This window comes from Anabrus simplex, chromosome 1 (genome assembly GCF_040414725.1).
Source record: "Anabrus simplex isolate iqAnaSimp1 chromosome 1, ASM4041472v1, whole genome shotgun sequence".
Classification (NCBI taxonomy): Eukaryota; Metazoa; Arthropoda; class Insecta; order Orthoptera; family Tettigoniidae; genus Anabrus; species Anabrus simplex.
The window spans coordinates 578,352,775-578,365,417 of NC_090265.1; the positions used below are offsets into that span (position 1 = coordinate 578,352,775).

The window sequence follows — 12,643 nt, forward strand, 5'->3', positions numbered from 1 at the left end:
GTCAACATATGTTCTATTTACTAGTTATGATTTTGAACTGAAAAAATTTGGGAAGCACTGAAGAGTGGTAAATATTGGACATGAAAATGAGATCCGTTTTCGCCAGTGTATGGCTACCTTTGTAGAATGAGGGTCCAAGTGAGGGAGCTGCAGGTAGGGTGGCCAGACGCCCGGTTTTTGGCCGGAAAATCCTGTTTTCGAGTCCATATTACTCCGTCCGACATCACCTTTCTCTGGATAATGATTTGTTCTTATTTCAGTGAAGTTTTAGTTGTAATTGCGTTAGAGCGGTCGGTAGAAAATTTCAAGTGATGAAACTCAAGGCCTTTGAGATGTGGTTCTGGCGTCGACTATTAAGAATGCCTTGGACTGATAGTCACAAACGAGAACGTTCTCAGAAGAATAAACGAGACACCTATCTTGGTTGAAACCTTGAACAAAAGAAGAAATAGTTCGTTTGCCACTAGCTTCGTCATTCTGACTGGTGCACCACCCTGTTTGAAGGGACCAAAGGAAGACCTAGAGTGCAATTTATCGACAATATTAAAGGCAAGCCTACTTATTACCACTTGAAGCTGCTGGCCAAAGAACGGAAACGCTTGGAAAACATGCAAGTTACCCACTAACCATAGGGTTGAAGAAGAAGAAGAAGAATTTGATATGTCTGCAAATATTTGTTAGAATGAAACCAAGATGTTGGATTGCTCGCCAGTGCTATCGATAAGAGATCGTGACCGTGAGTTGGTAGACTTTCCAGTCATGACCGGAGTGTAAATCTATGTAAAAATATTTCCTGGACAGCAAACAAGTTCCTAGAATGGGCAGGGAAGGATGAAAAATACAAAATAAAAGTTGTGTGTTAATAGTAAGTAAAGAATAAGCTTTGTGTGCAAATTGTTTTCCAGTGTAGTCATTAAACCAAAGAAGTTCGAGTGCACCGGGCGAGTTGGCCGTGCGCGTAGAGGCGCGTGGCTGTGAGCTCGCATCCGGGAGATAGTAGGTTCGAATCCCACTATCGGCAGCCCTGAAGATGGTTTTCCGTGGTTTCCCATTTTCACACCAGGCAAATGCTGGGGCTGTATCTTAATTACGGCCACGGCCGCTTCCTTCCAACTCCTAGGCCTTTCCTATCCCATCGTCGCCATAAGACCTATCTGTGTCGGTGCGACGTAAAGCCCCTAGCAAAAAAAAAGTTCGAGTGCCAGGTAGGGACACGAAACTGGAACAGGTGGATTATTTCAAGTATTTATAATATGTACCTCTCCCTGTAGGGGCTGCCTGGTCGAGGTGGTAAAGGCGTGCTTGGTTCGCCTGAAAGGACGTGGGTTCGAATCCCCGTCAGGAGGTCGTAAAATTTAAGAAACGAGAATTCTACTTCTGGAGGTGCACATGGCCCTGAGGTTCACTCCTACACCTAGGTTAATTCCTGGGGGCAAAGGCGGCCGGGCGTAGAGCTAAACACTCTACCCCATCAAGTGCTGAGGTTAGGGATAGTGGAAGCCTTACCTTCCACCCCTCCCAGGGCCTTCATGGCCTGTACGGAGATGACTTTGCTTTTGTTTTACCTCTCCCGGGATGGTAGTATAGTAAGATTGAATCTAGGCGCAGCAATGTTAACAGAGTGAGCTCGTAGTTGCGATCGACGGTATTCTGTAAAATAGAGTGAGTTCTTTGGCGAAACTATCTTTACATCGGTATGTTTTCAGACTGAGTTGGCTCTACGGGAGTGAAAGGTCTTGGGATATCTTCTTCATAAGTTAGAAGTAAAAGACATGAAAGTTGTGAGAACGACTGCTGGTACAACCAGATGAAAACAATGGTAGGAGGGTACTCGAAATGAGGAAATAAAGAAGACTAAATGAGGAATATACTCAATGGAAGAATCTCTTCTTATAAACCAGCTTCGATGGTAGGGTCATATTAGTTGAATGGAGGACAGATTTCCTAGGAGAATAACAGACTCGACGACAGAGGTTAAGAAAGATAAAGGGAGACCTAGGTCAGAGAACTAGTAGCAGATGGAGGATTGTGGAGGTGTATAGTTAATTCGCGGAGGGTTTCAAACTGAACACTGAAAGGCATAACAGTATATAATGAAGACGTATGCATTAAATTATTTTCGTAATGTTGCTTTCAAATCTCAGATTTTCAGTATTGTTTTAAACCGTGCCTTTTTTTTTAAATACTGAAATAAGTACAAATATGGTAACACGGAGAATAGATTTTCATGGCACTTTTAATGAATTCTGTTTGATGTTCTCCTATTTGGTGATTTTGAAATGGCCACCCTAGCATTCACATCAACCCTCTTTACATGCAGATGAAAAACAAATTTTGAGTAGATACAAAACAGGAAAAAGAAACTATTGAGGGCTATTTCACGCAAGAGTAGTTTAGAAATGTTGAAATTTGACCTTTATTTCTCCTATTCTAACTATTCGATATTTTAATATACTAATTGGTGGTGGATTTAGGCATTATTAGTTATGTTTCTTGCCATAGCGTTTGTACTTATAACTCAAACCATCGAGACTTTACAGTTATCACGTGAAAACAATATACATACATAAAAACAGTATGATGTATTTCTTACATTGTAATCAATAGTTTTGATGTATATCCTCACCTACAGGAAGATATGTTTATACATAGTAGACTACTTCTATAATAATAATAATAATAATAATAATAATAATAATAATAATAATAATAATAATAATAATAATAATAATAATAATAATAATAATACATTTTGTTCAAGATATTTCCTGATTAAATATTGGCGTTTTTAGAGGTTTTGCCTCACACATAACTTATATCACTATGTTTATGGAATTACATTTTATATCTTTCAGATATCTGAATAAATGCTTTATAAAGAGTAATATTACCAATTAGAGCCACATATACCGAAAAAATATTATGATAAATGATATGGCCTCAACTAAAATGTGCAGGGATTGTTATTTGATGCTATTTAAGCTACCTGCATGTGAATTTAGACATTACGCCTTGCTCTACCAGATGACAGAAAATCCAGAACTCACTGGACAACCAATTGCTTAGTTTTAATTCATTATGTTGGGTAAATACCAAACGTGTCACCAGAAATCTTTTACATACTAACATTATACGACATAGAGTGCTTCCTTCCGACCGTAACAATCTAATTACCTCTCCCAAGTTCGAATCAAAGATCTTGAGAACAGTAGGAGGACACTCTTCCAATGATTCACAAAGGGAATCGTTTACGGAATGAAGTTTAATTTCGTTCAGATATCTGAAGGAAAATACCACGATCAGTAATATCCACTGTATTACAATAACATACATACATTACTGACAATGTGTTATAATACATATATCTGAAAGAACATACCACGATCAGTAATGTCCATATATTACAATCACATAAATACATTACTAACAATGTGTTTTAATACATATACTAGCGGGAAAAAAGTGGATTACTTTGTAAAGACGAAATCGTAATTTTTATACACAAATTAAAAGAGAGAATTGTTGCATTAAATACATTAATTTTGATATTAAGACAATTTCTAATTTGTATTCTACAGGTTTGGAAAAGAATATGATGTTCAGATATCACAAAAAAGTCCTAAGGAGCCGCTTTCTCCTTTATGTGCTAGACTAAGTCAAGATAAATGTAGAGTGTTTTCATGAAAACTTTCAGTGGTATGTTCATAAGTTTGCTTAGTGTGATGCAATGTTAACTTAAGGTAATGACATTTTCATAAATTACAACATCTGAGGACTTTTGGATAAACTTAAAAAAGTATCAGTATAAAGTATGTAGAGTACTGGTTTAACATTTTTTAATAGTACTTTTTAGGAATGAAGAAAAAGCAAGTCTTAAGATAAGTAAATACAGTTTTTTCTCTGAAAATAAAGTGATCCACTTTTTTGTCCGTCAGTGTATATCTGAAGGAACATACCAAGATCAGTAATTTCAACTATATAAACAAACAAATCATAGTGTTTACAAAGTTCTACTTTTATATCTTCCAGATATCAGAAGTTACATGAACATCTTAAGATTTGGCATATACAGTAATTATATTGCACACGAATAAATTATTTTGCCTATGTCTATTTTGTATTTGTTTCACTTATCTGAAGGAACATGTTAGGATCAGCAATAACTGTTTTCCATATAACAGACACACAAATCACAAATAATGTTTAAAGTGAACTCTTTTGTTTGTTTCAGTATCTGAAGGAACATATACATCAGCTAAATCAGCCAAATTACATACTTGCTATTGCTTCCATGTACCGTTTTATTCTTATATTATATTTGTAGAATCTCCTACCTATGTATGTATGTATGTATGTATGTATGTATGTATGTATGTATGTATACCAAGTAACGTTTTATTTATGTGGATATCTAAACAAATATATTACTACCAGTAATATCACGCACCTTACAACCATACTAACCCATGTGTACTAAGTAACGTTTTATTTATGCGAATATCAGTACATATATATTAGCATCAATAATGTGACCTGCATTATAGCAATACTAATCCCTATGTACTAAGTAACGTTTTATTTATGTGAATATCAGTACATATATATTAGTATCAATAATGTGACCTGCATTATAGCAATACTAATCCCTATGTACTAAGTAACGTTTTATTTATATGAATATCAGTACATATATATCCGTATCAGTAATGTAACCTGCGTTATAGCAATACTAACCGCTATCTACGAAGTAATATTTCGTTTTCCAACTGTATGAACAAGTATGTTACTATCATTAGAATTAAGTTCACCATAGTCGCAAAAATCACAATGTTTAAGGTATAAATTTAGACCCATATCATCCGAAAGAGTTCTACAAATCCACAACGGAGTGCTTAAACTATACGTAAATATAAATAGAAGACAGTTCATATGAAGTAGTATAAATGATATTTTTCCAAGAAGAGGAATTCTGTAGTTATAATAATAATAATAATAATAATAATAATAATAATAATAATAATAATAATAATAATAATAATAATAATAATACTTATTATTTTAATTTTAATATTATTATTATTATTTCAGAGCAGTTGTTCAAGAGATTCATTCCTTTGGTCAGTCTGCTTCTTGTTTACAAAACAACGTTTAATATATCTGAATGAACATTTTATAATCAATGCTATCAACAGTATTAATCCAATAAATCCAAAGATAACAATGGGAGAATAATTAAAATTGTTAACATTACTGGTACTGTTACTGCCTTCCAATTGAAACGGACTCCTGGTTGATGTGATGTTTCCGTTAATGATGGGAACTCCACTTGTCTGGAAAGTGTTAAAGTCTTTATTTATATATGTTCCATTGAAACCATTCTTTATCTTCTTGATATGTTTAGTATTTTTCCTCAAATATGTCTCATCTTTCATTGTTTTATTACTACCTGCCACAGAAATCGGGATGTCCGCAACTTTTGAACTGGATTTGCCGAGCGAAGTTTGTAGGGTTGTACGCGTATTAATGATACCATCAGTAGATTGTGCAGTTGTTATAGTATGTTCTTTTGTGAGGGTCACGTCAGTGCTAGTAGATTTATCCTCGAGAGTTGTATATGTTTGACCAGAATCAATAACAGAAGAAGCTACTGTTTCCTCAAGTGACTGTTTATCTCCGAATTCAGTTTTATTGCCATTAGTTAGTGGGGTAATAATTTCATGAGTGTTAGAAGTGTTTGTTTCTAGAAATTTGTTCCTACGATCATCCTCTTCACACACGACCAAAATATTACGCAAATCATTTTTCATTTTATTGCAGCTAGGTTGCCCAAAGGCCTGGATAACTTCCAGATTTCTGAAATCAGAAAATATACCTGGAAAATACTTAAAGGATGTGTAACTTACATCAAATAAAGTGACCGAATCACCACAGTCGTATCTGTGATTTGGTCTCATTTCAAATGCAGGATTATCGTTGAGGTACACATGTGTAATAGAGTTGTTGCAAAATATATCTCTCTTAAGTGATTTTATATCATTGGATGTCAGTATAATAACTTTTCCACATAAATGTGAAAAAGCGTTGTTTTCTATACTGGTCAATGGAGTCTCGCAGTAGGAGAAGTCGAGCGTTCGGTGATCATAGCAATCTTGAAGGTCTTCATTTCGGAGAACTTCAGTCTTTGGGCAACAGGAGTTTATCTTTCTGTGAACAAAAACATAACACAAAATGAGATAGTATGCTAAGATTCTGTCATCCGGAACGGTCCCAAACACTTCTAGTAAACGTTTAGGGCTTTAATGGCCCCCAAACACATATTGTATAAGTACAGCATTTCAACATTAGGTCTGGGCGCGTTTTAAGTTCTCAGTTATAGTCATTTACAGCGTAAATCAAAGGGCCAGTCAAAAGGCAAATCTCACAGTTTGTCTCCCTTATTTGGTATTTTTTCATTTCAGCACTAATATGAACTGTGATACTAATACAAGCATTTGTGGAATGTAAAATTCAAGTCACGTCACTGCTATTCAATTCTTTCTCGTTTGAAGTCAATGAGAGCCTGAGTTTTCTTTGCAAGTGTATATGCTGTTCCGAAAAATAATCTCGTGAGTATTATATTATACAAGATGGGGTACCATTCTATAGGGTCTCACAAAATATCACCTGTCTTCAATCCGACTCTGAATGGTCAGCGTACTGGCCTTCGGTTCAGAGGGTCCCGGGTTCGATTCCCGGCCGGGTCGGGGATTTTAACATTCATTGGTTGATTCCAATGGCCCGGGGGCTGGGGTGTTTGTGCTGTCCCCAACATCCCTGCAACTCACACACCACACATAACACCATCCTTCACCACAATAACACGCAGTTACCTACACATGGCAGATGCAGCCCACCCTAATGGGAGGGTCTGCCTTAAACTCGGCTATAAATACCCACACGAAATTATCACCTGTCTCCAGGCCAACTGTCCGGAACTCGCACCTCCCCGTTTCCGGAAGTTCAGTCTGGATCTAAATCTCGTGGATTGCTTTGTCACGAGTCAGTTCGAGCGGACGATCTACCATAACAGTACTATATAAGATGGTGAATACCATAAGCAACGAACTTGGTACATGATTGTTGCAATGGGCTTTCCGAGCAAAATGTAACAGCTACTAATGTAGGCAGTATGCGCATGAGGTTCCGGCCGCAGACAATGGTCGAATTGCACCAGGCAACATCGGTGTGATGGGCTGAATTTGGAAGCTGTGATGATAATTAAGGCATTTGAATTTTTTTCGCCTTTGTGTTAATATTTAATGTCTTATTTACTTCATTTGCCTTTGCAGGTGAGACAAAGTATTTATTTACAGTACACTATGTCTTCCAGTGTGGGCTAAAACAACATTTTACTGACATTGACCCGTTGCAGTCTCATCCTTAACTTTGAGAATATTAAATAAAGATTTTACTGCAGCCAATGGCCATTAAAATATGTTTACATGACTTATTAAAGTGACTGAGTTATGAGCAATGCTAGTAATGTCATTCGTTTTACCAGCCAGTCGTTGTGACTAATGGTGTATATTTTTACAATAAAGAGATGGAAGTGACTCACGTAGTAAATAACTGTATAGGGACAAAATAACAGAGTAATAGATATGGATAAGGAATATATATCGATAATTAAAAATTAACTTGAATCAATTACAATTAGTTATTGAATGGAGGATGGACTACACAAGGGAAAAGAGCAAGGTTATGTAATGCTACGTGTGTCTGACTTAAAGTTACTGTCGCTGTCATTACTGACTGTGTTGTGCTATTTTGTTCAACACACGTGATGGTATTACTCCGGATTTCCTTGCTAATAATAATAATAATAATAATAATAATAATAATAATAATAATAATAATAATAATAATAATAATAATAATAATAATAATAATAATAATAATAATAATGGCGTGTGGCCTCCAAAGAGGCTTGGTGCAGGTCTTTCGAGTTTTTAAAACGAATATTTACAAAAAACAGTTAATACATAGATAATAATTTCCAATCGTTTAACAAAATAAACACAGAAAAGAAAGAAAGTAAGAAAGAAAGAAAGAAAGAAAGAAAAACACAATCAAAACCATCTTTGCAACTTCCTGTTGCCTGAAGTTCGCGAAGTAAATATAATATGACACTGTTTCTTTTGCAGTTTTTTGAACTTAAATAAATATTTATACTTTTAAATTGACAGACAACAAATTATTAATTGAACAATAACTAACCAGAAAAAATCAAACCATTTTGTTTTTAATGTTCCACACTAATTTTAAACAAATTAAGCACATTCAATAGATTCACTGTTCCTTTCGTCCATTCCTTTTTCACGTTCACACTGTAATGTTGATGCCGTACAGGCGATCTGCGCGTCTATGAGGAGGGGACCCTACGTATGATGAATTCTAATGAAGAAAACGACACGTACAGCCTCTGAGTGATCGGAATTAACCAATGAAGGTTAAAATCCACGACCCGGCCGGGAATCGAACCCGGTGCATCCTGGACCAAAAGCCAGCACGCTAACCATTTAGCCATGGAGCCGAACTTATTTCTAGTGGTTTAAGGTCACACTAACACATCGAAGGTTTTCGGCATCTCAGGGATCGGGAAGAGGCCGGAATGGAAAGGTGGCAGCGTGACCTTAATTAAGGTACAGACTGATGTGAAATGGTAAACCACGGAAAACCATCTTCAGGGTTGCCGACGGTGGGATTTGAAACCACCATCTTCCGAATGCAAGCTCTCAGCAATGCGATCCTAATCGCACGGCAAAATCTCTCGGTCTCAGGCTATTAAGGTCATGAATAGTGACCAATACTGTTTAAGAATATCAGGAACTTCAACCAGTCTTAGCTGTCTATCGCCATAGTATTATCGTTTACGTTTTTGCTTATTACTTTCATTTCATCGCACCTATGCGAACTTGTTTCTATTTATAGCTTCTTTGACCTATACATCAATAATACATTTGACCACAGAACACATAATCAACAGGACGTAGCTCTGTTATTCTGATTAAGTCGACAACTGACATTTTGGCAGATTGCAGCCCAAAGATTTAAAATGGAAATAAAACAGTATATTTCTGTGCTGAAAGTTTTATTTTCCGAGTAGGTTACAGCCAGACCATGACACTACTGAAAATGGGAAACCACAGAAAACCATCTTCAGGGCTGCCGACAGTGGTGTTCGAACCCACTATCTTCCGGATGCAATCTCACAGCTGCGCGCCCCCAACGGCACGGCCAACTCGCCCGGTGGGAATTGATGATGATGATGCTTGTTGTTTAAAGGGGCCTAACATCTAAGGTCATCGGCCCGGGAGGGGAATTAGGGTGTATGATGGAGACAGATATAATGCTCCGCGCGTATGCACAAGTTTCCTCGTTTGACTAGCACAGGATTGTCTCCTTGTCTGTTACAGGCGATATCCACAGTTCGTTTATTAAACAGCCGTAACTGCACACGCAGACAAGAACACACAGTAATTAAGACACACTTGTTAGTCAACGAATGCACCAGATCGTTTCTCCTTTCTTCTGTTGGTCGCTGTAACGTTCTTTATTATTTTACATGTTCGAAGATGCAAACGATGCCGCCCCACGATTGTGTATTCTTTCACTCACAACATTGTAAATGGAATGAGATTCTTAACGGATACAATACTCCCAATTGTTTGGTTACTGTAGATATTCATACTTCGTTGCACAGTTCACAACGGTGTAGTAGTGACCTTTGGACTCTGATCAGGATGTGTGGTATGTCGCGAACGACCTGGAAAGCTGCCTGTATTCTTAGTATAAGTTCATATTCTCTTTCTACGGGCGTCGCATAGTAGTCAATTTGTGCAGAACAACTGTACACTGCCTACTCGAGCTGGGAAGTGACTATGCATTCGCACCGAGGATTACCTCTGTCTGCCACTTCCCACTTCCCCTCCCTTCCCTTTCGTCCTCTGACGCACAGCAACAGGCAGCGGCTGGCTCTATGGCATAGCAAATACGGCAAGTTCGTCAATTTGAATCGCGCGCTTGGAGGGAGCAAAGTAACCTGATTTTCTCGAAAAGAAACATTTTCTCCGCCAACAGGATTGCACCATCATTCTGAACACGAAGAGCATCCCTGATTTTTTTTTGTCGGTATAATTATGATACAGCCTGTATGCACTCACTTTTCTTCTTCTTCCTTCGTTATGCCCATTCATAGAGCGCGTTTGAACTTGTTAGTTGGTTTGATGGTTTGTGCCTTCTTATCCTCCCAAAATCTCTTCATGAATGCACTGTGTTGCATCTTGCGTTCTGTCGACCACTTCATACCAGTTGTCTTTTTTGGTTTCTCCCTAAATTTATGATTAGCTACTTTGGTTCTAAAAGCTCCACGATTTTCCATGATGTCGTCTGTAATATTTATTTCTTGGAGGTCCGCCTTAGTTTCTTCTAGCCATTTTATTTTGACCTTCTTTGAGTTGATTACTTTGAATAATCTTTTAGTTAGTCTGTCGCTGTTCATTCTGTAGATATGGCCATAGAAATTAAGGCGCCTTTTCCGTACAGCATCAGTAAACCTGTCGGTGAAGGAGTAGAGGTCCGCTGTTTTCCTCTTAATCCACATTCCATTTTCTCTCGTAGGACCATAAATTTTCCTGAGAATTTTCCGCTCCTGCTTTTCAATTTCTGTAATTTTAGAGTGACCACCTAAGCATATGGTTTCTGAGGCATATAAAGCTTCGGGCAATACAACTGTCTTGTAGTGTCGTAATTTTGCATTACGCGATATGACTCTTTTGTTGTAGTAATTCCACGTCAGTCTGTATGCCTTATGTAGTTTGGTGTTTCTTTCTACATTGGCACTACTGTCTAATCCTGATGGTAGTATAATTTCTCCAAGGTATTTGAAGGAGGGCACCTGTGAAATTGTGCCGTTTTCCATCTCTAGCGGAGTTCTTTTGCTATTTTGACGTAGATTTTCCATGTACTTGGTTTTCTCGTAGGATATCTGGAGGCCTGCCTTTGATGCTATATTGTGTAGTCTCTGTATGGCATACCTTGTTTCATCCTTGGTCTTAGTAATGATTGCGAGATCATCAGCAAATGCTAAACATTTCACATTGACCTTGCTTCCCAAATTTCCGATGTTCACACCCTTGATATCCTTTTCCCACTCTCTAATAACTTTGTCTAGAACTAAGTTAAACAAAATAGGGGAGATGCTGTCACCTTGACGAACGCCCGTACATATTTCAAAAGGCTCAGAGATTTCTCCAAGGAATTTCACTTTAGAGGTCGTACTTGTGAGGGTCTGCTGGATAAGTGCTCTGGTCTTCTTGTCCACTCTGAGTTCTTCTAGGGTATCAAATACTGTCTGTCTGTCCACAGAGTCATACGCCTTCTTAAAATCCACAAAGGTGACGATCGTGCTGGCACTTCGGCGAATCCTTAATATCGTCTTCAAGTTCCATATTTGTTCTGCACATGATCGACCTTTCCTGAAACCCGCTTGGTACTCGCCAATCAGATGATCTGTCTGTTTTTCTAACCGGTTCAAGAGAGCTTTGGAAAGGATTTTGTATGCGATTGGCAGTAGAGATATGCCTCTATAGTTGTTTGGATCTGCCTTGTCACCTTTCTTGTGCAATGGGTGTATTAATGCACACTTCCAATCCTGTGGAATCATTTCCGTTTCCCATATTTCTACTAGGATTGCATGAATTTTGCTTACAAGATCATCTCCAAGTTTACACATCTCCGCAGTGATGCCGTCCTCACCAGGAGCTTTATTATTTTTATTTTCTACGTACAATGGCTTCGCATTTGTTTCGTGACGAAGTACTCGGAGTGCAAGATATGCCTCCTCCTACGTAATAAGACCTTTTTAACACGCTAGTAGGTTTTCGACTGCCGGCCCCGTGGTGTAGGGGTAGCGTGCCTGCCTCTTACCCGGAGGCCCCGGGTTCGATTCCCGGCCAGGTCAGGGATTTTTACCTGGACCTGAGGGCTGGTTCGAGGTCTACTCAGCCTACGTGATTAGAATTGAGGAGCTATCTGACGGTGAGATAGCGGCCCCGGTCTAGAAAGCCAAGAATAACGGCCGAGAGGATTCGTCGTGCTGACCACACGACACCTCGTAATCTGCAGGCCTTCGGGCTGAGCAGCGGTCGCTTGGTAGGCCAAGGCCCTTCAAGGGCTGTAGTGCCATGGGGTTTGGTTTGATTTGGTTAGTAGGTTTTCGACTATTGTTTAGGTAGGAACGCATATCCGTCTTTTGTTGCATTCAACCCTCCGTAAACTACTGAAACGTGATTATTGATGGTAGCGGTAGCGGACCATAACTCCGAAGATAATGGGTTTGCGATCAATGTTTATAGGACCTATTTTGCTTCGTTTGTTGCGTGCTGCCTCCTATACAGTATAAATAGATGAACCTTTTCCAAGGTGGTGGTGCTTATTGTTTTAAGAGGAAATACAACTAGGCAACAATCCTCTATATAATACTAATCTGAGAGAAAAAGTGGAAGGGATCCGACACTTTGGAAAATGAGGATATCGGGCAAAGAAAGACAAGGGTCATGAAGGGCACGAAAATGAAAGGTTCACCAGCCCTCGAATGTTCTAA

The 12,643-nt window shown here is 38.3% G+C and overlaps 1 protein-coding gene across 2 annotated transcripts in view; it reads right to left on the reverse strand.

The window, feature by feature from the left end:
• Positions 1-2,468: 2,468 nt before the first annotated feature.
• The window catches only part of LOC136857157 (uncharacterized), a 30,238-nt gene continuing 20,063 nt past the window's right edge, over positions 2,469-12,643 (reverse strand). For both annotated transcript variants that reach the window (XM_067135587.2, XM_067135588.2), the window contains exon 4: positions 2,469-6,204. In XM_067135587.2, coding sequence (XP_066991688.2) covers positions 5,085-6,204 — 1,120 coding nt within the window. In that variant the 3' untranslated portion in view covers positions 2,469-5,084. The remainder of the gene's footprint in view (positions 6,205-12,643) is intronic.